Genomic DNA, 25,415 nt, shown 5'->3' with positions numbered 1-25,415 from the left:
AGCGGGACCCCACGCTGCTCTCGGGTTTCTAAGGTGCTCTTGGTTGAGCAGGTCTACGCGGTCCTTTCCTCAGACCAACTGGAAAATGACTGCAATGCTGTTATAAAAACAAGAAATAAGTGAATCTTCTGGAGCTGCAGAGTCCTACAGCTCCAAAAGCAACATAAATTTGTCAAGGGTCCCCATCACTCTCAAAGTGTAAAGAAACAGGATAGAGATAAATGTAGGGGAAAGTGAGAGATGTACTGCAAGGTTGTTATTTTGGGGTATGAATTTACCTTTTCATTAAAAACAAGGTCTTGGAGTTTGCCGAGAGCCTGCACTTAGTTCGGGATCCTGTGTCTTTGCTGCCCTTTTTATTTACAGAACACACTGCAGAAAGCAGTTGTTATTTTAAAGATATGAATATTTTTTATCTGAGTCCTACTGCCTACCAGAGATTTTGATTTTTTTTTAAAATGTTGGCTAATTTTGTGTTTTGAGTAGGAAGCTTCAACTTCACACGAATTCTACACATGCTCTTCTTTTGCTATCCAGCAGTTTGGGCAAGATAAACCTGCAACTGAGACATCCCTCCACTAATCTCTATGGCTTTTATCAGGATTTTATTATTGCTCACCTTACTGTGGACTTTGAGAAGACGCGGGGAGTATCTGAAGTAGTTTAAAATCATTTAATCTTTAAAATATCACTCGGATGCAGGCAAGTCTCCCTATATATCCACCCAGCCCCAGTTTTTGATTTTGCTTTCTAACTGGTGAATAAAACAGGGAAGGCAGGGCCAGGTGAGGTGCTGGCAGCGATCTCTGTGGGGAGCCTGCCTCTCCCCCAGACTGTGCTAACCACCTCTGCTCCCGCTCCGGATGCCTTCCCAAATCCTCAGTCCCCTCCCGACACCTCTGTGCTGTTTGTCCTGCACCACCCCAGCGCTCGCAGGAGAGGGGACCCCCTTGGGCACCACCCCACCTCACCCATGCTTACAGTGGAAGGGAGCACCCAGGCAGCGTTGAGGGAGGAAAAGTCTCTGAAAAGCAGTAGAATTAGCAACGTCTTGCACATCAAAGCAAGTCCTAAAGCAGGCAAAGCAGTAGCTGGGGAAGGTAGCGACCCAGCCCCAATATCCCCCCTTGTCTGTCCATCCACCTCGGCACAAGGTGGGAGGCAGCGGGCAGCTCCAATGCCGGCACCCTTAGCCTGCTCCATGGCTCATCCATCAGGAGCGACGAGGAGGAACTGCGCTTGGTATCGTCCCAGGCATCTGCCTGCCAGGCTTGCTCTTTAAAACAGGCTGTCAAGCACAGATAGCTGTTGAATCAATAGAGACTTTATTCTACAGCCCATGCCTGGTAGCTGTCGATGCCACTTCTGCCGGCACGGGGTGGGCTGTGCTGCTGTACACCAGGACGGATCTGGGCTATGAGGGAGAGGATACCAGCACTGACTGCCCAGTGCCTGTCTCGGATGACTGTGAGAAAGCAGCCAAACAGGAAGACTTCAGAGACAGCATCTCTGTGTTGCTGCTGCCAGTCTCCCCCGCCAGCGCCAAACATGCATGTTTGCCAAGCACAGAGGAGAGTTTGGATATACTGCAGTCGGTCAGTCCTTTGGATGAGATGTGAAAGCAGAGGCCTCCTCCACCAGCCCCGCAGAACCTGTTGCATGTCCCGAACAGACTATGAAAATCAGCTGGCATCCAGATCACCATCTCCTCTTCCACCAGACAGCTTCTCATGCCCATCCCAAGGCTGTAAATTGCTGTGGATAATAGCTGTGACGTTTATCCAGACCGTGGCTGCCTACCTGTGCTTGCATGGAGGGTCCGGTGCTTAATGGTCCCGTTGGAGAGGTGGTGTCCAGCTACTTGGAGCTCGTGTACTTGGTGACAGCCTTGGTGCCCTCCGAGACGGCGTGTTTGGCCAGCTCTCCTGGGAGCAGCAGGCGCACGGCCGTCTGAATCTCTCGGGAGGTGATGGTGGAGCGCTTGTTGTAATGGGCCAGGCGGGAGGCTTCTCCAGCGATGCGCTCGAAGATGTCGTTGACAAAGGAGTTCATAATGCCCATGGCCTTGGAGGAGATGCCGGTGTCGGGGTGGACCTGCTTCAGCACCTTGTAGACGTAGATGGAGTAGCTTTCTTTCCTGCTCTTGTGTCGCTTCTTATCGCCCTTCTTCTGGGTCTTCGTCACGGCTTTCTTGGAGCCCTTTTTGGGGGCAGAGGTGGACTTTGCTGGCTCCGGCATCCTGAGAGCTCTTTCTCTGGGTCTTGGAGCTGCTTGGAAAGAACACCAAAAAATCAAATTCTTTTTTATTCTTCTACAGTATAGTTTTACTGAAAGATGAGAGCATCTGAGTTGCAGACAAGCGACATCTCTGAATCTGAGACAAACACCCCATGACCCCGTGCAAGCATTTTTGAACTGCCAGTGAGCATTGCTCTGGTTTGTGTATGTTTTTTTGTTGTTTTCTGTTTAAATTCCTGTAACACCGGCCTTGCAAACATCGCTGAACCCAGGCCTAGTTGGCATCAACTTAGTAAATATGGGCTGGGGGGAACATATTTCTGAGAAGAACACTGCAGTTCCAAAGAAAACACTAACTGCAGCATGGATTAAATTAAATCTTTCTGGAATGGGCTGGAGACTGTTGCAAGATATCACTGAAGCCACCTTTATATGATGGTCAAAATGATTTTATATGGTTATTACAATCTCCAACAGACTTTTTTTTTTTTGCATGTAGGTCAAAGTTTATTTTGAAAGTGGTTGTGTTTCTGTGGCTATTGTTTTACACCATGTATTCCAGTGGAACATAAAAATTACATAGTTTTAACCTGGCTAGCTGAGCTACTGGAATCTCTCCATATTCACGTTAGCTAGCAAAAATACCAGAGTAGAAAAGCTCAGAGGAGGTGGCAGGAATCACTTGAGAGAGAAACAGGAATGTGGATAAGAGGCAAAAATCAAAGTGCTTTTGGGCTACGTGTCAACGGAGAGAAGCTACGTGGACAGAAATTGTTTCCTGCTATTTGGTGCTTTTTGCTTTTGGGACAGCAGGCCTCCACCGGGCAGGTTACATCGAAGATGCCTGATCCCCTCTCTGAGTGTTTCTTCATTAGGCCACAACCTGCAGAGCCCCGACCTGCAGCTGACTGCTGTCATCCAGAAGTGCTGCAACAAAAAGATAGTATGTAAACCTGCCATAAAACTGGGTGCCTCGCCTACACTACAAATTTACACGTGTTTTACTACATGCATCAAGGGAATAATTCTGTTGTAACTGTAAACAGATTTGTGTTTCAGAGGACACTTTGAGTGCTCCCATGAAAGGCAAGGCTTCTCCAGGCTTTGCTGGAGGATCAGCTTCCAGCATCACCCCAGGGCATGGGCTTTTATTGCTCTGCGCCTCCTTTGAAGATGACCTATGAATTACAGTCTGTTGGCGAAGAGAGACTAGACGAGAAAAAAGAGCTTCAGGGCTGAAGGCACATGGGAAAACAGATAGAAGTAAACAGGAGAGAGAAATCTCGGATGTAACATATGGTCTGCACACAGAGAGGGACCTAAATGGTGTCTGTGCCAAAGCGACGGCTGCATGCTCAGACCTGCCTCTCCTCCTTCAGAAGGAATGAGATGCCGCCCTCCATTCTGGCCTGGTTTCTCCCCTATTGTCCACATCTGCAACCAAATCCAGACACAGCAGCTGTCTTGCAACCAAGTCTTTAAAATGTTCCTGGTTGCTCCTTGTGGGAGCAGATGCCTTCCATGCCGAGGCCGGATTTATACACCCACGTCTCAGTGGATACCGGCTCCTGCTTCCAAACTGTGCAAGAAACCTCTGCAGCTCCAAACCCTCAGTACGTGAGCTGCTGCCTTCCACCTGCAGCAAGCACCAAGGCTGCTGCTGGCTGCTTTACCCTACGAGGCAGCAAGGCTGGGCTCCGGCAGCTGCATGGTCTGGCAGGTGATGGGCAAAGGGCAACGCTGAGCAATTCAAGTGCGGGTAGGCCCAGCCGCAAGGCCATGCTCGGGATGCTAGGGAGCAGCGAGGCAAGGTCTCCACCACAGCCCTCCAAAATGCCCGCCTGGTTAGAAGTGAAAGTTGCCAACAATGTCCTTAGCATTGAGTTTTTGGTCAAGCAAAGCAATTTCTTCCTTGCCATTAACGGCAGTTTTGCCTTTGTGAGGCCTGAGAGACTTGTTCCAAGTTTCCTTTGCTTCATCTTGCAAAAAGAAGTATTTTGTCAGTCCAAAATGGGATATTGCCTAATTAGGTGGAAAAGGCCAGCATACAGGAAAACTTCATGTAACAGGCTGCAAGCACACCACTAACTCCTGCCTGCACCAGAACCTCAAACTGCTCATGACTAAAGCATACAAACATTAAAAAAACTCAACAAGACTGGGTAAATACATATAAATCCCTCTCAAATCCTTGGAATAACTAGCAATCTAACATGAGGTATGGAGGATAGGAAGAAAAAGAAAAGAAAAAAACAAACAAATGTATTGAAAGCTGTTGATGCTTTCTTCTAGTTGTCTTTGGTTTATGAACATCAATATCTTTTCCTAGTTTCAGGAAACCTGTAGTTGTAACATATACCACCTGGCAATCATAAACTAACATATTTTGCTGACTCTTTGAAGTTAAAGGAAAAGCAGTTTCATAGAAAGAGCAAGGGGATGGGCACATTGTGAGAGTAGTTCTCCTTCAGGTGAACTGACCCCCTGGCAAAGCTTCACGGCCCAGTGAGCTGATCTAGATGTAACACCATGGACAAAGACCATGCCCAGAGACATGTGGGATGCTCAGAGAAAAGTGGACTCTAAAGATTCGGCATGGCAAAATGCTCAGTTTGAGCATATGAAAAACAGTGTCACAGAAATGCCAGAATCGTGCAGCTGGAAGGAGCTTCCAGAGCTCCACACTTTGCCTGAGGGTACCCAGGCGTGCCCTCCTAGATCAATTTCTTAGTACTTCTTTAAAACCTCCAAAGACATGATTTTCATCGAACTATGTCCTCAACTCTGCCACCTCATCCCCTTTATTAATTTTTCCAGGCATTCTTCCCAGTGGAGGCATTTGGCAGGGCAGGTGCTGGGCTGCCCTGAAAGTCCTGGACACCCTTCAGAACTCTGATATCTGCCCCCTTAAACACTACATTTTCTTCCTCTGGTGAAACCACAATTTTTCTTCCTTTCTTCCTCTACTTGGGAAGCAATATCAGGAAAAGAAATCCCCTATCACTCTTGTTTGCAGACCTGAAAAGATGTCTTTTCAATGGAAAGGCATTTTTCCAAGAGAAGAACTAACTGTGCACTTGCTTCGTTTTCTCATGAGCTAATTTCCTGACTGAAAAACACCACAACTGAAAAATGTAAATGACTATTTCTTAGACTTTTTAAAAAGTGCGTCCTTTTAAAATATGTATTAATTGTTAAACGCACTTGTACTGCGGCTTTTAAAAAATGAATACAGCGCCCAAGAGGCACCAGAGTGATTTTATATGTCTCCAGAAAAGGTCACACCTACAGGACATCTCCGTCCATTTGACCGGCTAACGCTCTCGGGTAGTGCAGCCAGGATCTCGCTCTTCTCCCATGTATGGCTGCGATGAGGGAAGCAATGATGACAAAGTTCAGAGATTAGCGCAAATGCTTTGGTGCCCTTGCTTCCCTCCACCCATTTCTTTGCAGACTATTTAACAGGTAAATAACACCTTCTTTGGGAACAGGTTGTCTTCCTTCCAGTTTGTTTGGGCACTGCCTAGCACAGAGCCTGATTGTGTTTGCCAGGTGCTAAATAAATAATGTTAATAGCGGCCAACCATATCACCAACCCTTCTGTCAACAGTGTAATGCGCTCCACAGGCAGGTGCTGCTCTTGTATGAACACAAAAGCAGTGGGATTATTCCCAAAGTAGCCGTGTGGACAGTTTGTTGAGAGAAAACTAGGTGACCTTTAAAAAATGGGTGGTTTTGGATGAAGATAGTTGCATTTCTTTCTTTTTCCTTAAATAAAGGAGAAAACCAGAAGAGGTTAATAATTATTAGTTTTTGCATTTGGAAGCGTTGCCATCATGACTGACTTCTCTACTGTGAGGGTGACTGAGCACTGGCACAGGTTGCTCAGCAGAGTTGTAGGGTCTCCATCCTTGGAAATACTCAAAACCCAACTGGACATGGCCCTGAGCAACCTGTAGCTGCTGACCTTGCTCTGAGCATGGACTGGACTAGATGGTCTCCAGAGGTGCCTCCAGCCTCGGCCATTCTGTGGCTCTTGGAGACTGAACCTGGGTACCTCCCACCTAGAACATGCTTTATGAGCTGTGTTCCCCCAATGGACACTTCCTATGGGATACTGCAGCCAGAGACTCCCACAAGGACCCCTAAGGAGGAGAGATGGTGCTCATCTCGAGGTCCAAGCCACCCAGGTCCCTGGGACACAGGGTATAGCCATGCAAGAGGAGGCACTCTGAAGCATCACAGTGACATTTGGAAGGTTTCGGGTTTTTGAGGAAAATCTTTGGGCACATTTTTTCTTTACAGCTTTGTACGCTCTGAGTCAATCAGTTATCAGTGCTGGCATTTTTTTCCTTCCTCAGAAAACCAACAACAAACCCAACCACTGTATTTTTTCTTGCCGGCTCCAAGCAGCAGCCTGCCTGCTGCTAGAAACCAGAGCGGTGCAGAGTGACAGATACATCTTCCTTTGTGTTGACACCCCTTTCTTCAGCATCATTAAAAGGAAAATGAACTGAAAACATATTCAAAGATACAAATCACCACAGTCTCTCATATCTGAGATGGGAGAGGATCCCTGCTGAGAAATCCCACGTGAAGCCTGATGCTGTCTCTGTTTTCCCTAGGCCTGATATATTGATGGAGAGAGAGACAGGCAGGGAAGCTCCGGCAGCATTTTTATTTGGTTTTGGCCTTGCTGCTGAGTCTGTAGGACGAGTGCCAAGTTAGTGACAGCAGTGTGCACGGGTGACCACGGGTGGACTATTAGCTGGCCTTTTGGACCCCTCCTGATGCAGGGGTGGAAAGAGCACTTGGATTTTTCCTTCTTTTTCCTATTAAAAGCTTTCCTTGCTGTGACGAGCTCTGTGGCATCCACCATAAATCCCCACGGCCACCAGCCTGCTCCCTTGCTATAATTTCCTAACCAACTGTAAAAGTTACATTTCTAGAATCGGTACTTTGTTCTTAGGAGGTTTTGGTGAAAAATTAAACATTTGTAGGAAAAACTCAAGCTCTCATCTTTTGGACATCTGATATTCTGGTATTTGCTAATCTTCTGATGATCTATTTTAATCCTTGGTAGAGTAAATGAGAGCCAACGGGCATTTGCTGTTTATTCTGCCCATTAAATAGGAATGTCCTGTTAGTTCTGTTCAATTATTGTCCTTTTCCTTAGTTTCTCTTGCTGTACAAAATAAAGAAAACTTGGTTTTACTCCTACACATCAAGAAATGTAAAGTTAAATTAGCTGCTGCTTTTTTTTACTCTCTCTGAAACACAAAGAAGGGCAACAAATTAGGGAATGTTTCCACCAAAAGGAAAAAGCTTTCTAATGGCTTCATCTGCTCCAAAATGCTTCTACGAGCACAGACAGCAGATCTGGTAAACACAGTTTACAAACTACCAGATGTCAGCGAATGACTGTTGTTTCAACAGCCTACTTCTGCAGACTGCAAATCCCCCCCCTTTTATAATGTACAGCGATCTACCTGGAAGTTATTAAACAAGAATTTGCTCATCCAACAGGTGCCATTAAGTAGTAATAACTGAGAAAACAAGCAGATGTTTTATGATTATTTGGTAGCAAGCTCTGCCTTAGGTAGTAAAGCAGACCAGAAGTATGATGAGTCACCATGAGACATCGGTGATGCTGCCTCATGTGCAAAATCTGATAGTCATATTTTGCACTGGAAAGAATTTTTCTCTCTGTATGTTGTCCAGCATGTGATGATGAGGTAATATTTGCTTTCTTCTGAAGTAACGAGGGGGAGAATTTCCTAGAATAAGGTAAACCAGTCTGAAATGCCCAATTTCTTCCAATGGTGGAGGGACGCAGAGATCGGTTTTGGGATCCCAGGTCTCCTCCCAGGTAATCCAGTATCAATAATAAAGCCCCATCCCCAATCCCACATGCTCTGCTGTGTTTTGTATGATTGCTCCTGTAAAGTTATCATTTAAATAGCTAACTTTTAACCTTGGATACACACATGCAATTCTTCTAGTGAAGAGATTCATGCTTGCATACTGGACCATGAAAATATGTTAAAAGTGAAGATGCCCCCTCCTCCTTAACATAGAAAGAAATGCTACAAACTCACTCCCTGACACAGACACACTATGTTCAAAGGGATATTCAGATTTCTTTAGAAGAAATACAATCAGAACAGAGCACTGAGATACACTGGCATCCTAGCTCTTTGACTGATCCTTATCAGTGCTTGTGTTAACACATTGCCTGGGAGTTCAGTACAGGATACTCCCTACAGTAATCTTTTGTTTTCTCTTCTTTTCTTTTCTAGCATTTCCATTTATGAATTTAGAAAACACATTTTTAATCACCAGCAACAGCTTTACTTTCTTGTGCTACTTCTGCCCAAGCTGCAAATACTTCTCAGGGTTGTGGGGGTATCAATCAAACATGCTTATGTACAAAGTAAGGAGCAGGACCCTAGATCAGAGCTCTCTGCAGAGAAGATATACTGAATTTTTAAAGAAAAGAAAATCTTATGCATGAGTCAAGCAGAGCAACAGAGAGACACAGTGCTGCAAGAAGAATGACTGTCAGGAGGCTAAATACTCCTATCCTTACTCTGATTAAAGGAGTGCCTGAAGTCAATGGGGGTTTAACCTGGGTCTGAAACCACAAATACAATGTTTAGAGATGCTTAGCACCAACAGCCAACATTGATTTCCACTGGAATCCAGGAGGCTCAGTACTTCATAAAAATCAGACTCCACATTTTATCACGGTTTTGTTACTACGAATAAGTAACTGAGTACTTAAAGAAGCTTTAGCATGACTTTTATCTGCTCTTTAAGAGCACTCATTAGCTACCTGCTTTGGAATCTCTCTGATCTACACGCTTGACCAACAGGACCTAATAAACGCAAAGAGGAGAAATGATGTTTTCTGTAGATCAATAGCCGTTAAATGTTTAAGAGAGTACACCCAATACCAGCATCTGCTACAATTACACTCCAGTCAGCTTCCCCACAGAGTGCCAGGGTTTAAGAGAAACGTGTGTTATCCCAACCACCCTCAGAAAGCCCTCAGCACTAACACAGTCCAACAGAGACCACAACCAGGCTCAGTCCCTTCCTGGGGTTTTATCAGTAAGTCAAAACTTTAACCCAACGTTAACTTCAGCATAAGCTTCCTCTGCAAGTTTCACAGTCATCAGGATTTGCTTACAGAATCGTAGAATCGTTAAGGTTGGAAAAGACCCTTAAGATCATCGAGTCCAACTGTTAACCCAGCACTGCCAAGTCCACCACTAAACCACGTCCCCAAGCACCACATCTACCCTTCTTTTAAATACCTCCAGGGATGGAGACTCAACCGCTTCCCTGGGCAGCCTGTTCCAGTGCCTCACTACCCTTTCGGTGAAGAAGTTTTTCCTAATATCTAACCTAAACTTCCCCTGGCGTAGCTCAAGGCCATTTCCTCTCATCCTATCACTTGTTACTTGGGAGAAGAGACCGACCCCCACCTCGCTACAGCCTCCTCTCAGGTAGTTGTAGAAAGTGATAAGGTTTCCCCTCAGCCTCCTCCAAATTAAACAACCCCAGCTCCCTCAGCTGCTCCTCATAAGACTTGTTCTTTAGACCCTTCACCAACTTCATTGCCCTTCTCTGGACACACTCTAGCACCTTGATGTCCTTCTTGTAGTGAGGGGCCCAAAACTGAACACAGTACTCGAGGTGTGGCCTCACCAGTGCTGAGTACAGGGGCACTATCACCTCCCTGGTCCTGCTGGCCACACTATTCCTGATACAAGCCAGGATGCCATTGGCCTTCTTGGCCACCTGAGCACACTGCTGGCTCATGTTCAGGCGGCTGTCAACCAGCACCCCCAGGTCCTTTTCTGCCAGGCAGCTCTCCAGCCACTCCTCCCCAAGCCTGTAGCGGTGCATGGGGTTGTTGTGACTCAAGTGCAGGACCTGGCTTCTTTTGCCATGAATCCTTTCCATAAGCAACAGGCTTCTGTTCCCTTCGTATCCCACTTCAACTCAACTGGACCTGTTCGGGGTCAACCTGTCAGCAGCAACTCTGTGTCTTGGTGCGGGGTTTAGCTCCTGTCCTTACACTAATTCAGTAAAGTTGCTCTGAAGGCAGGGAGAGGTCAGAGCCTGCTGACCACTTACAGGCAGATGATCTCCAGCTGACCTGGAGCAATCCTGCTGGGCAGGAGAAGCAAGCAAGGCATTGCAGCAGCTCAGCTACTCGGCAGCATCGCAAGCTGGACAAATCTTCTCAGCAATTTGCAAGTACAGATGATCAGAAATGGGTGCGAGAACAAAAATCACAGGTGACTGGGGTCTGTAATACTAATGACCCATTACACATCAGAAAAGTGTTTTACTTATTCCGTGACATCCTATGCTACTGAAAATAAAAAGCATAGATTCAAAATAAATTGCTCTGTGCCTAACAGAATGAAAATTGCTTCATCTTTGACCACATCATTTCAGTTTCCCTGGAAAAGCAGAAGACCATATACTTACTTAGTCTGCTGTATCTAAATAACAACTCCTTCTCCAATGGAGCCATGGTCTCTAAACTAATAATGATAATAAGCCTAAAGAACTGCTATGGCATTTAAGCAAACTATTTTTATGGATTTTATGGAGTAATGGAGAATTATCAAAATTCTAGACTATTTTCATTGATGCTGAAAAAGGCATACATTAAAAATGTACAAATCAGTCACAGCCAAAAATACAAAAAGCTACAGCCCAACACCTGCAGGCCGTAAGGTGAAAGTGGGTGGGAGAGGGAGAAGAAGAAGCCCCAGCAGATGAGAGCTGCTTCTGAGTCGAGGCAGGAGTTACGTGGGAGCCAACGCAGACACGCGTGGCACCTCTTCCTCCCACACGCTCCATCCCCAGGTTTCAGTAGGTTTCTGTGACCTTTTCCAGTGCTACAGATAATTTGTGTAGCAAAAAGAAACAAAAGCAGGGATCATACCCCCAAATGTTTACTCTGGCCATACCACATTAACTAGGAATAATACGTATGGATAGAAAACCATGCCAAAGGGGAAAGCTATATTCCCAAATTAGACTGAAGATCAGACCAAGGTCATAAAGGCTTTTAAGAGTGATGTGATGGGTACATCACAACACAAATATTACCATGTCCTCAATGACAAGGGTGAAACAAGCCCAGCAAAACTTTTTAACAACCTTCATGCCACGTGTATGGGTCTAATGCACGTACGCTCAACAGACCTGGGCAGCGAGCACCACCAACTCTCCTCCTACGCGCGGAGAAAGAGCCAGGCGAGGGCATGACGTGTGCAGCTGTAATCAATCATGACTGACATTCCTTCTAAATGAGAGTCTCTAACTTTAATCATCGTTTCCCAGTTACACTACCCACATTTCAGCAAGTCCTGAAAATGATAAAAAAAAATTAGCGGAAAGCATGCAATTAATGAAAAAGTCAGGAATATGTGAAAGCTGCTTTATCATGGCTGTAAAGCATGGGTGCCCAGGAATATGAAGTGTAAATGCAGGAGCCGTGGGTACCGCACAGGTACATCCGAAAGGACTGCATGCCATGCCATAAGCTAAAGGGCAGCGAGCGGCACAGACTCAGATTTCATTGCTACAGGATACTGAAAATATTGTAATGTGTGGATTAATAATTAATTTGGCATGGTGATAGCAATTTTACTGTAAAATAAAGATGCAAGGCTATTACTAGAGCCTACAGGGAAACAAAGATAAATGTCCTTCCCCAGATCTCACATCATCCAATAACCGGCTCGGGAATACGATCCAGGACTGCTGACACCTTCCTCTGCTGCAGCCACTAGATCACATTACCACAGGCGGAGAGTCCTCTGAGCGGCAGAGGTCATCTCCTCTACGAAGCAGGGAAATGGAGAGCCTGTTAGATGGAAGGAGAGAAAAGCACGGCTGGGACAGCACGGCAAAGCTCCGCCAAAGAGGGGAGCTGGCTGCTCTCCAGAAATAGATAGGGGTGCCCACTAAGGACACAAGAGTTATTGAAGGTAGAAGTAAATTCTGGCACAAGAACTGACAATAAGCCATTTTAAAATGTTCATGGATAAATTTATGCTGGAGGTGAGAAGAAGGAATCTCGCTTACATCCTTACATGGAAGTGGGAGGATGAGGGCAACAGAGGAGGGGAGAAAGATGAAGAAACCCGTACCTTCCGTAGTTCAAAGACAAAACCTGATTTTTGTTTTTTTAAAAAAAGATTTCTAGGATATGGCTCCAGCAATAGCAAGTATCTGCTCTACATTAACCAGACAACATCTTTCTGTTCTGTGTTACTGTCCTACTGAAGAATTGTTATCAAAATGCACAGAGGTCCTTCATTTTGCACTTCTCTTTCCTTTATTCTTTTCTTTATTGTTCCTTCCTTCTTTCTCTCACACCCATTACAAGTGCCAGGAGGTTCAAAGTCCCAGCAGCCTTGCTGCCACTTGGTCCCATCCACCATGTGATATTTGTACAGACACTAACACATTACTTTGAACAGACACGGGGTTGAAAAGCTTGCATTCCTCCAGAAACATTGGAAAAAATGGCTTTCAGGCCAGGTTAGAACCATGTCCAAATTCCACATCGTACAAATTGCCTGTGATGGTGTTTTCATTTAGCTCTAATTTGTGATAGCATCATTATCACATGGACTTGCTAGTCACTATACTGATACAAGCTAAAAAAGGCCATCTCCCTTCCAGAGAAATCAAAGCATAATTAGGGATACATCAATATTTACATCAGGCAGGGGTGGAAATAGCTCTCTGCTGAAGCCTCGGTTGCAACCACTAGACCAGCAGTGAAGAAAATGGGGGTTGCTGGACAAAACGACAGCCGCAAAATGCCAGGGCTCCTGGCTGGTCAGTAGCAATTCAAACAATTAAATGTAAGGCTCGCTTTTCAGAACACAGAAGGGTTTTCAAAGGCAGCAAGTTTAAAATGCCAGTGGAGTGCCACATTATCTGTACCATACTGTTATTTTTAACCATCCGTGGCTCCATCCTCCTACACTCACTTTCCTCCTGAGGCTTCCACACCTTTAGTTTTCCCTACTGCTATGGTCTCCCAACCCGTTTCTTCCTCAGATGAAGTGCTCACCCTTTGCTCTTCTTCCTCCCTGCTGGTGCCTCTCTCAGCACGCACCCTCCGCAGAGCTCATTAGTGCCTCTGCTTCAAGAAGCACATCTTTGCAGGTGACTCCTGAGTCCTTATCTTGAGTTGTGCCCCAGTTATCAGGCAGGCACAATCGATAAGAAGGACGATCGGAGCTGGGCTGAGGACCCGCAGTGCAGGAGAGGAGAGAATATGGGATTAATTCTGGCGTGGGAGAAAGAGGAAGGTGTGACGGGAACGGCACGACAGCTGCAGCATCCGTATCTTCAGGGCAGAGCTGCTGTATCTGCAATGCATTTTAAGGCTTATACACATCAAGAATGGAAATAACCCATATTTATATTGGGTATGGTCAGCTTGTTCTTGATGGGATGCTCCCTGCCTCCTGTCTTGTAGCACCCCACTTGCTACCGAGTCATTTTCCAGGTCCCACAGAGGACCCAAAGAGGACTTCTCCCTTTCTGTCAACATGGCAGCAGCTTCCCTACCCTTCCTTCATCCACATTTGTCAACAGTTCACTTCAGTTCTTTTGGTTTTCCCTTTTTCTTCCCATTCCTTGATTCTGCCTGCCCTTGTGACGGAGAAATGAGGAGACACTTATCAAACGCTTTCCCTGGCCCTCCTTCACACTTAGTGCCAAGCTCCGGAGCGCTCTCAGCTGTTCCTTCCTCTCTGCCCACCCTGCACCTCATTTCAAGAATTTCTTCCGCAAAAATGTCACACACTTTTCTGCTCAAGATTTCTCTCACTTGCCAGGGTAACTCATGTCCTCTTTGTAACTCCCAATAACCTTCCTGGAGGTGCACTTTCAGTTCCTCCTACCCCTTCTTCCATTGCCTCCTGCGCACACTGTATTTATTGTATTGCCACCTTTGTGTTTCGTTCTCATTCCTGTCTTCTTTCGGGTGGTAGTTTCTGCTTGACAAATATCAGCCTACTACATACCATCTCTCTCCTCGCAAGAGACAGGGTCACACAGGTTATACAAACAGGTTATAAGGAGAGATTTTATGTGCCCAGAAGCACGTCCATTTTTCCTGACTCTGTCTGTTGGCCTAATATAAACATTGCCTCTGCTGACAAAACTTTGCCCTCTTAAATCCCTGATCATTGTGGCTACAACCCCACAGTTTCTTCCTCAGCGCACACCTCCTGCAACGATTACCTGGGGGATGGTCCTCTACCTTCAGCTGATGAATCTCAACTCTCCAGGTGGCACGTCTCATGTCCAAGATGAGTCCTCTGCAAACGGAAACTCTCTCTTCCCTGACCCTGGGGTAAATGCCATTTTTTAACAAATAACACAGAAAACCTTATTGCAATGGACCGCCTGTGTATTTTCACCAAATTCAGAAAAAAAAGCCGCTATTCTACAAGAAGTTTTACGGCTGGTTTGAAAGATAAACAATCCCCCCTGACAGATCGTATCTTCAAGAGGGTCGGTGAAATAATATGACAAGGGTGGTGATTAACTCTCACCACAAAGGAAAATGTTGAGTTGATGTAGGTGGCATATAAAATCCCCCACTCTCTTTATGAGTCAGGTAAGCTGCCAGAAAGTGGAGGTGGAATCCGGGGGATGGAGCTGTTTTCATTCCAGCCAGTTAGTAGTATGCTTTTTGAAAGACAAAAAAAATAGTTTAATTATTAAATCAGATTTTTTTTAAACTAAGAGTCTTATTTAAACAGCAAAATGCAACGTTTGCCCTTGATCCCCAATGATGCTGTTTGTAGTCAGTGATAGTCAAGGGGAAATATTATTAAACAATTCCACCCCCACCCCCTGAGGTTAATGTAGCATTTTTGGGTTATGCATCTATTCTTCCATCTCCCACCCAACACACATGATCCTACAGTCACAGCTCTCTCCTCTCCCTCTGGCTCCAGAAAAAAAAGGGAAGCTGAGATCCCAGCCTCGCACCACGGAGAGCCCTCTTCAGAGGCAGAGCTTAGCTCTGACAAGGAGAAGAGCATTTTTCTCCCAATAGCTCCAGAAAAGTGGCTTAACAGATGTATAAAACAAAACAATTGGCAAAAAAGAAAAGCATTTTGTGGGGTCTTATTTTGGATCAGTCCAGGATTCAAAGGATAATTCAAATAGATGGCAGTGTCGCTTCTCTAAAATTATAGACTTTTTATTACCAAAAATCAGAAATTTAGAAATGTGAAGAAAATGCCATCAGGTCCTTGGGGTCGGGGGCTTACAATCCTCCTCTGGTACTGTCAGTGGGAGCACAATAACTGCTCTGTTCACAGTGCAGCCTGAGCGAGCTGCTTTCTCAAGTCTACTTCTGAATTTAGGAACATTTCCCACATACTTAATTCTTCACTCTACCTGATACTTGTGTTTGAGGATGGGCAGGAGCGGTGTATTTTGGGTGCTGAGAAAGGGATGCCATAGGATCAGGCTATCAACATGAGTCATTTCTCTGCTTTAGCTGGAGAATGGAAGATCTGGAGTGGAGTAGAGATATATGTATACACACACACACACACACACACACATATATATATGTAAATGTAAGTCAGGAGAAAGGATGGAGGAGGACAATGACCAAAGGAACAACGTGGAAAAAATATGTCAAGAGGTGGTAGAGTAAGGCAGTGAACTCAAGTGAGATGTCAGAAAAGGAGACATAAAGACAGGGTATAAAAACTGAGACAGAAGAAGAGAAATAAAAAGATGGAAGAAGGAGAGGATATGTGAAAGGGGACAAAAATGAGAGAAAAGGTGTGAGTGGACAAAAAACGGAGAGAAGGGGAAGATAAAGTAACCAGCCAATGTTTGGCAAGACAGAAATACTGAGGCATAAATAAGGCACAGAGAAGAGAGATGTAGAGGGTCATAAGAAGAAAGAAAGACCTTGCACAGGAGAGAAGATGTGAAATAAGCAGTTGGAGAAAAAAAATCACTGCCAGAACAGCACTTCTGAGAGTCACGGGTGAGAGGTGCTGCTGCCCCAACGAGGGACAGAGTCGAGCCCTGGGAAGTGACAGGCTAAACCCAAGGAGAACAAAGGTTGAGGCCGGGAGAAGACAAACGATACCCTTGTACTGCCTTGCTGCCTTTTGTCTAAAATAGAAATCATGAAGGTCATTGAAACGGCCACTTGGATCTTACATCTGAAACTTTAAAAAACCTAATTTTTTCCCCAATACAACCCATCTTCTTCCTTCTTCTCTCCCAGTGTTGGACTAAATTAATTACTGTACATACACTCCACAGTTATACCTCCCTGCCAGGGAAGAAAACCCCAGACACCATTACGCCTAAAGCAGACCTTGCTCTCTGGCTCCCTTTGCGTATAGAGGCTTCTGGAGAAATGTTTTAGTAGACAAAGCTAGATTTCCTGCAGCTCCAAAATTACCGTGATGGAGTTGGGTATTATTAGTAGGGTGAGGAAAGAAAGAGGAAGCAAAGAGGGGTACATGCTCAGGGAAAAGGCTTTTTTTGTTTTTATAATTAGGAAATCTTACCAGTATACAGGGAAAAAATTGCTGCTGGTAAATAATCTGTCACTCCTTTGCAGATCAAATAATAGGAACAAAAGGGGAGGGTGTGGGAAGTACATTCTTATCAGATTCTTTCTGTTATAAACATGTGTTCAATGTAATAAACACATAATCAGGAAAATAACACACTATAACAAAAATACTATGGAGGCTAGAGAGTAAAACCCCAGGAAGATCAAACAGTGTTCCCAGGATAGCACCAGTCTGAGAAACCAGAGCTTTATTAGTAGTAACAGGAGCAACATATGGAGATGAATGAAACCGTGTTTGTAAATGTGATATGCAATTGCACACTCTCGCTTGGCTTTCCTTTTTCACAATCTGACTCAGCCTCCACATGGCTCCACTCCCCCATCTTTTGATTCATAAATTCTGGATCTCAAAAAATAAAGAGTTACAAAGACAGCAAGCAAAGGTCACGAGATGACGTGAAATACGAGGACGCTGGCGAGCGCAGAACGTGCCGTCAGTCACCAGCCTGCAAATGGGCAAATCTGCCGGAGGAAAGCAGTGGAGCCAGGGCCATCGCCTCCGGGGGCTCGCCGGAGGACGCCACACAGCAAACCACGGCTCGCCTCCGCTGCGCTAGAGGCAAGCGCTGAGGTAGACAAATCTATTACAAAATTGTATAATATTGCTTACGCTGCACGGCAGCCGCTCCGTTAGGCAGTCCCTGCATCGCCAAACCCAGGAGATGGGACATGAGCGGAATGAGAAATAAAAGGGTTTCTTATGGCACATACTCCCTGTGTTTCTTAAGCTACGAAAAAGAGATCAGGGTTAACAACAAGCAGCGCAAAACACAACGAACGGTGCATGAGCAATGGTGTACATCCCTATATGCTTACTAAATAATTAACAAACATACACAGTGTTGACATAGAGGTGTCTACACACAGGAATGACCCCATCCCTGCAGGCCTGGGCTCCTGAGCGTGTGCGGTGAGGCTGCAGACGGCCAGCCCAGCCCTTGGCACGGCCGGCCCGCTGCAGCCGGTGCCGCGGCGCGGCCCAGAGCAGGTACCCCGGGCTGGACTGCAGCCCCCGGGCCGGCCGCCGCCTTGCCCAGGCTCGGGCATGTGCTTCGCCTTCAGCCCCCGGTTAACCGGAGGGCAATTAGCTCCGGCCATACGATTCCTACGATTACAGCAAAGCGCAGGCAAGGCTGTGTATCTGTCAAGCCGGGAGCACAACGAAGCCCTGATCCTGCGGGACTCAGGATCCGGCCACAATGCACGCCACCGCTACCCATACATAGCATTACGGTATAGGCTGTATAACAAATAGCATACTCAGACAGCGCAATCCCGGCTGCAGACTGCTCCGGCGTGCAATGCATGTAGCAGAGGGCAGCACGGACTGCAGCACAGCCAGCCAGCGCAGTATGGAGGATCTTGCCTGCTAGGCGTCTGGACTCCTTCGCAGGCGAGCTCCAGGCGCCGGCGCGGCGCAGGGCAGGTGCACGCCGGGCGCGGCGGCGGCGGCGGCGGCGGGGGGCTGCTCGTTGCCGCTCCGCGCAGAGCCTGCGGACGCCGCGCCGGGCGGACCGCGGGACCGCGGGACCGCCTCCGCCGCCGGCCGCGGCAGCTGGGGCCGGGCTGCGGCCGGCGGGCGCCTCGCTCTGCGCCGCCGCCGCGCTCCTGCGGGCCGGGCCGCGCCGCGCCGCCCGAGCGGCCGCCCCTGGGCCGCCCCTGGGCCGCCCCTGGGCCGCCCATAGGCCGCCCCGCCGGCCCCGCCCGCCCCCGCCTCTGCGGGCTCCCGCCGCGGGGCCGCCGCCGGCCGGGGGCGGGGCGGGCGCGCAGCGCGGCCCCGGCGAGCGGCTCGGGCGCGGCGGCGGCGGCGGCGGCGGCGGCTGCGCAGGGCGCTCGGCACGGCCTCGGCGGCGGACGGGCACCTGCTGCCGCCCTCGCCCGCAGCGGGCAGCGGCGCCGCGCTTTGTCCGGGGCTGAGCGGGGCGCGCCCGGCCCCGGTGGCGCCCGGCCCGGCCCGGCCCAGCGCAGCCCAGCGACCGGCGGCTCTCGGGGCGTCGCCTGGCTCCGGCGGCCTGGGCACGGCGGGGAGCGTGAATGAGAGTTTGCTCCGATTTACGAGCAGGGTGAGTGCCCCGCCGGGCCGCCTCTGGCGGGGCGGGGAATAATAATAATAATAATAATAATTTTTTTGTTTTGTCCGAGCCTTTCCACCCCCAGCCCGGTGGCGACCTCCCCGGGCCGGGGCGGCGGGGACCCGCGGGCTGGGGGCCGGGCGTGCCCCCTCACCGCCAGGGCAGGGCTGCTGCGGGGCGCGGTGCCTCCCGCCGGGCCGGGCCGGGCCCGCCGCCCCCCGGGCCGGGGCTGCTGCCCCCGTTCCCTCCCTCGCCTTTTGTTCGGCTCTCCCGGGGCTGGGGGCGGACCGGGGGGCGGCGGGGGGAGCTCGGCCGGTGGCTCAGCCTCTCTGGGCCTTCTTCGTCCCTTCGCGGGAAACGTGAGAGCGTCCCCGCGGGCGCCGGGGGTGCCCGGCTGCCCCCGTCCCTTCCTCCGGGGCGGAGGGGCCGCTCCGCTCTCCTCCCCGCGCCCCCCGGCAGGGAGGCGCCGTCCTGGGCTGCGGGGCCGGGCGCGCATCGCCGCCGGCGGCCAGGTGAGACGCGGGGCCGGGGGTGACGGGCTGTAGTAAACACGGCGTGCGTAGGATTCCGGTGAACCCGGTAAAGGTCACATCTTGCTGTACAAACGCAGCTCGTCCCAGCTGGCCTCCCGAGTTGTCGTCGTTTTCTCGGGGACCGTGTGGTGGCCGCCGGTGCGCTGTCCCCGCCGGACCTGCTCCTGCCCTCCCGCCGCCGTGCAGCGGGCTTTGATCGTGGTGGTGTTCCCTACAGCTGCTTGCAGGGATCTCCCTTGGCGGGGGGGGCAGTGCGAGCTGCCCCGCACCCCTCCGGTACCGGCCGGGGTGGCATCTGGGTGGCATCCGATTTGGAAATAAGACCTGGGAACGTGGTTTCTGTTGTGAGGTTTGCATCTTGAGCTTTAGCTGAGCCTGGCTGAACTAGGGGCTGGCCGCATGTTCAAATTAAATGGTAGGCAGCAACGTACCGATCCCTCAAAGCGTGCAGCGGCTGGGTGCGTCTTGATGTGGAGCGATGAGGCACGGGAGTGTTGGAGGAGTAGGAGCAGAGAAACGCTGCTGGAGAGCTTACTTTCAAGGAGACTGGGAGGATGACAGAGCCGCGGTGCTGGCTAAATGGCTGATTTACAGTCCAAGCTGTCAACCCGGACTCCTTCAGAAAAGCTCAGGTAGGTGTGCATGTATTTCGTGAGCCTCCTGCGTGCTTCTGGGGGTCGTCGCTGGGCTTAAATGCACGTATGGGGCGAACGGGAAAATAACAGCTTTTTGTCATGTTTTTGTGTCATGCTTCGTTGCTGCAGCGTTTTAGATTGAATAGATGTGGTACTGTGTGAATGTGGAATGAATGACGGACAAGTTCTCGGGTATCGCATTTCCAGTGGTGGTTGAGATGTGGGTGGGGAGGGGAAATATTTAATAAAGTAGGGATCCCAGGTGCCTGTGCTCTGCGTTATCTGACAGTATCCTGCCTTAGTTTTTAGCATGTGATAAGTAGTTTTGTTCCTCAGAATTAGAAGTGTGAGCTGTGTTAAACCTTTTTTTTTTTTTTTTTAAATGCGATGTCTAGTTATCAAGTGCCATCTAGTTATCTAGTTATTCAAAAAGGAAGGGCTTTTTTTTACTCCTAGTCTGTGTTCTTCTGAAGCTGACATTTCAGCTGCTAGCTGTGAAACTGGTAAAATATAAAATTAATTGATGGTGTTATGATACCAAATTGTGCAAATATCCCTGAAAGCCTGAGTTATGTTTCACTGTTTTTCATGTGGTGGCCACAAGTATGTTTGGCTCATCTCTCTGCCATAATAAAGGTGGTTTTGGGCTGAGATGCCAGACTGAGTTGAAGATGAGCCATGTCGTGTTTCCAGCTCTGCAGGTAAGCTCTCGGAGATGGTTTTGGCAGGTGGGACTAACCTGAGCTGAAGTGTCAGACTGATGGGTTTGGGTTTTTTTTCTCTTTTAACTGTAGCACTAGTGAGACCTGGTCTGCTCAGCACGTCCCGGGTCAGGGGGTGGCTGTTGAGCGGGACGGGGGAGGCGGCTGCTGCTTGGACGTACGTGTGCCACTTATTGGCACGGTGCGGCTTCTGCTCCGGGTGAAGGCATCACCCAGGCTTTGACCTCCCTCCCGGCCTGCCCGCCTTGCCCGCGTCGCTGTGGCCTGGTGACCTGACGTCAGCGCCAGTGGGGGAGGGAGGAATTAAGGGCAGCAGCTGGGAAAAGCCTGTCCTGGCTCCGCTCTTCGGTGGGACCCGGTTTCGGAGGGACTGGCAGAGGGGAGATTCCGATTGAGGAGGCAAAATCAGGGGGCTGACAGGCAGCCGTGTGATCTTCCCGGCTGGAAACTAATTCCTGGTGATTTACAGCAGGTAGCCAATGCAGAAGCTGTTCCCTGGCCCTACCCCTTCTCCTCCTCCCGGTGTGTGATATTCAAAGCTTGTAGGAACTGAAGTTCATTATAAGAGTGAATGGCTGGGGCAATATCGAATGCTAAAGAGATTCAGTGTTGTTTGAGACCTGGGGGGAAAAAAAAACAACAACAACTTTAATATTTTATTTTGGGAAGGTAACTTCTGCAGTGTCTGAGAAGTGATTAGCGCTGCTGTTAAAGGTCAGGTATACTTCTGGGGTATGGAACATTGTCTGTGGATACATATGGCATATGTACGTACATGTGATACTACATATATGTGTTGTGTCTTCAGCATTGTTCTGATACTTAAGTATTCACTCCTTAATACAGAGACTTCAAAGCTAAGGAGGACCATTAACTGTTTGATCCTCAAAGCGATGACAGATCTATTGGAAAATTAACAAAGACCCCATTTCACCTCATTTTGTCTGCTGAAAAAGTCATGCTTTGTTTTTTGACTCGGTCACCACCAAATCCATAGGGATTCTTGAAGATATGAGACTGTGTTTTGTGTAACAGATAGTCCTCATATTTCCTGATGTTTTGTTTCTTACAGGTCTGGAAAATAAATGCTATTCAGGAATGCCTGAGTCAAGGGCAACATGTACCTCGCTGAATGTTTTGGGTTAAAGCTATGTAGCCATTCAATGGCTTGTCCCGGTCTCTTCCTCCCTCTCCTTACCCCCAGTATTTATCAGGCCTAGCAGTGATACTCTCTAACTTCCAAGTCCCCAAAGCCCTGGCTGTTACCAAAATACTCAGTGTTATGTGCAGAAAAATCTGCCGTCCCGAACTGGAGTCTTACTTGTCCAAACCTGACCATGTCAGGCCCAAATAAAGTACACAGTTTTCTAGCTTTATCCTGTAACACTGTTTTCTTTCCTACGTGGATTTTTCTCAGCTAAATAATATCTGCATGGCAGCATCCATGCTAGGAGGAGATAGGACTTCCTCTAATGTGTTATTTTTATGACACAGAGTTTGATCAGAGGGAAAGCTTTTGACAGTAAGTGCTTAATCAGGGTCTTCCAAAAGAGGTTCTCTCTCTGCCCACTGCGCTGGCCTTGCACGGTGGCAGGTTAATCTGTGAAACAATCTGTGCAGAGAAATACAGCTGTCAAACATAGCTTTTGGGTCATAATGTTGGGTGGTTCCAGGGTTTATGTGTTCTGATCTTTCAAGTTTTTGAACAAATGCAAGTTTTCTCCTTTCATCTTGTGGTCATTGTCATTGATATGGGACACACACACACACACACACACACAAAACAAAGAAGTTACGCCTTTTCCTAGGAGGTCAGAATTTATTAAAACAGTTATAGTTTAGTGGTGAACTCACCTTAAAATTTAATGAGTTAGTGCTGCTTTTTGTTATGACATAACAAAATGAAGTAAGGAGTCTTTGAAGCCACTTCAGACTTCATAAATATTAACAGGCTCTGCAGTCTTCACAGAGAGTAAGTTCTGGATGTTTTTTCTTCACCTTAATAGTACAGTTTCTTTTGCACAGTAAATCTTCTTGTCTTGACTAAACTGAAAGAGCGGTTATCGGAAGCAAACCAAAAAAACTGTATTTGTGGTTAGGAGTGTTCTTGCTGTTTTTCCCCTCCTCCCCTTCACACCCAATACTTTCTCCTGGTGCACGCTCTGGTAGCAGTAAATTTAATTCCATGACTTACAAGACCAGATCTTCAGAGGTTCAAATGATTGAAGATGCAGTTTTTTGCTTCTGAGAATAGTGGAAGGTAAAGATTCCCAATGTGTTCAGCTGCATTTGAAAAATCCTTTCTACTTGCATCTTGGGTCACCATACGTGTTTAATACTTGCCTGTGTTAATGAGGAAAAAAACTGCTGGCAGTATTTTCTAAACATGCCTTGAGAACACTTAAAATTGTCTCTTTTAGTTTAAATGCTACGTCTGCATCTTAATGGAAACTGAAATACCGTTTAGTTGCAGCTTCTTACAAATCCCAAGTTAATGCAGCAGGTTCCTTGTGATGGTCTGTGAGGAACACATCACCTCTTCTAGATACACAGGTTAACAAGAATGCATCAAACTTATTGTAAAACGTGTTGTAGGTGTCTCATCAGTGACTGAAGAGAACTTTTATTTCACAGAATCACAGAATGGCTGAGGTTGGGAGGAACCTCTGGAGATCATTTGGTCCAACCCCCTGCTCAAGCAGGGCCACCTAGAGCAGGTTGCACAGGCCCATGGCCAGACGGCTTTTGAGTATCTCCAAGGATGGAGATGCCACAACCTCCCTGGGCAACCTGTGCCTGTGCTCAGTCACCCTCACAGTGTAAAAGTGTTTCCTGATGTTCAGAGGGAACCCCCTGTGTTTCGGTCTGTGCCCATTGCCTCTGGTCCTGTCATGGGGCCCCACTGAGAAGAGCCCAGCTCCATCCTCTTTGCACCCTCCCTTCAGGTGTTTATATACATTTACAACATCGCTGCCTTGAGCCTTCTCTTCTCCAGGCTGAACAGTCCCAGCTCTCTTGGCCTTTCCTCACAGGAGTGATGCTCCAGTCGCTTCATGGCCCTTCATTGGTTTCTCTCCAGTATGTCAATGTCTCTTGTACTGGGGAGCCCCAGAACTGGACCCAGTACTCCAGCTGTGGCCTCACATTTCTCAGTATGCTGTAAAAATAAGAAACTTCTAAAGTAAATCTTGAGCATGTTGTTACAGGATGCAGGACCGAAAGGTCACTTTGGTGCTGTAAGTCACTGGTGCAGCTTCTCTGGGTACTTTTGCTCTTCCACAGGAGCTGATGTTTCTTGTTAAAAAAATGCCAAACGCTTCAGCGTTTTCCTGATCCCATCAATGCAGGCTTTGACAACTCTTTTGACCTGTGATTTATGACGAGGTTTGCTGGCTACACATGCCTAATAAGTGTAATCGTTAGATGCTGAGTCACATGGGTGCGTGTGTTTCTTGGGGTGTGTTCATACGGACCACTGTCTGAAACAGAGCTTGTTTCGGTTTTAAGTGAATGCTTGCTTCCATTTGTGAGGGCACATCCTTGCGGTGGGCTGGTTTGCTTCTCCAGCAGCTGTCCCGTGCTGCGTTGTGCTCCGTCGGGGCTGACCTGCCTTTCTACGCTGCACTTTCTACGTTACTGCGGTTCCCTTGTGACGTGCCTGAAGGTGAGCATCTGTCTTACAAACTAAAACCGAGTGAAGTTCGGATGCTTCCTTATTCTGCCACATCTGTTTTGTATGCTTATATGGGTAACTCTGTAGTTGATGTTAAATGTAGAATTTGTAAACAGGGTTTTCATTTTTAGGTCAATGCTTCAGGTGCAGGATAAAACTGTTAGTGTAATGCCCGTAACACTGCTCATGGGCGGGAGGGAGAGAGAACAAGAAAAAGGCATAAAGCACAAAATATCACTTTATCCTTGGGATTCTCATCACACTCTGTGGGAGGGGACACTCTCATTTCTTGACCATTGAGTGTCCCTTCCTGTATATCTAGATGTGTGTAGTTGGTTAAGATGGCTTTTTTTTAAGATTCTTAAAGAATATGGCAAAATTATATGGAAAAAGCAGTTAGCAGTTGATTGCCTTCTCTATGTCCAAATACAATGGTTAATAGATGTATTTTAAATTTCCATAGTACACCCCTGAAAGTAACTGCACAACATGAGAGGTCTATACTTGCCTTAATTAAAGAGAACAAAGCCATGCACTCCATGCTAGCCTGATGTATGCAATTAGTGACTGAGTGCAATTAGGTTCCAACTGCTAAAACTGTCTTATCAGAGCTCTCGACAGGACTGTCAGCAGTTTGTATTAGTATCTGGCATTACTAATGCTTGGCATTTTTTACCATGTTGTAAAAGCCACTTATTCCTTCAATATTCATTTCAGATATCAGGTTACTTATATACAGAACGCGTCAAATTCACTGGTTTGGAAACCGACCAGTTCTCAGAGACTGAAAATCAGTACCAGGTTTTTCAATGAAGGATACACGAATGGCTTTAGATGCTCAAAGCAGGGTTTATTTCATAACCTG

The 25,415-nt window shown here is 47.5% G+C and overlaps 2 protein-coding genes across 2 annotated transcripts in view; one reads left to right on the top strand and one right to left on the bottom strand.

The window, feature by feature from the left end:
• Positions 1-1,857: 1,857 nt before the first annotated feature.
• On the bottom strand, positions 1,858-14,578 carry LOC309588793 (histone H2B 5-like; the record flags this gene model as incomplete). The annotated part of the gene is made up of 2 exons (XM_082308471.1): positions 14,536-14,578; positions 1,858-2,267 (listed from the first exon to the last, which is right to left on the bottom strand). Exon 2 carries the CDS (start codon positions 2,236-2,238, stop codon positions 1,858-1,860), a length of 381 nt encoding a protein of 126 aa, XP_082164597.1. The 5' UTR covers positions 2,239-2,267; positions 14,536-14,578.
• Positions 14,579-18,837: 4,259 nt separating this feature from the next.
• Positions 18,838-25,415, top strand: part of GRAMD4 (GRAM domain containing 4) — an 82,261-nt gene continuing 75,683 nt past the window's right edge. The window contains exon 1 of the mRNA XM_082308548.1: positions 18,838-18,978. Within this exon, the coding sequence (XP_082164674.1) occupies positions 18,950-18,978 (29 nt within the window). The 5' untranslated portion in view covers positions 18,838-18,949. The remainder of the gene's footprint in view (positions 18,979-25,415) is intronic.

This window comes from Platalea leucorodia (genome assembly GCF_965183815.1).
Source record: "Platalea leucorodia genome assembly, chromosome: 4".
NCBI classification, from domain to species: Eukaryota; Metazoa; Chordata; class Aves; order Pelecaniformes; family Threskiornithidae; genus Platalea; species Platalea leucorodia.
The sequence above is the reverse complement of the archived record's forward strand: the minus strand, read 5'-3'. Positions and strand labels throughout refer to the sequence as shown.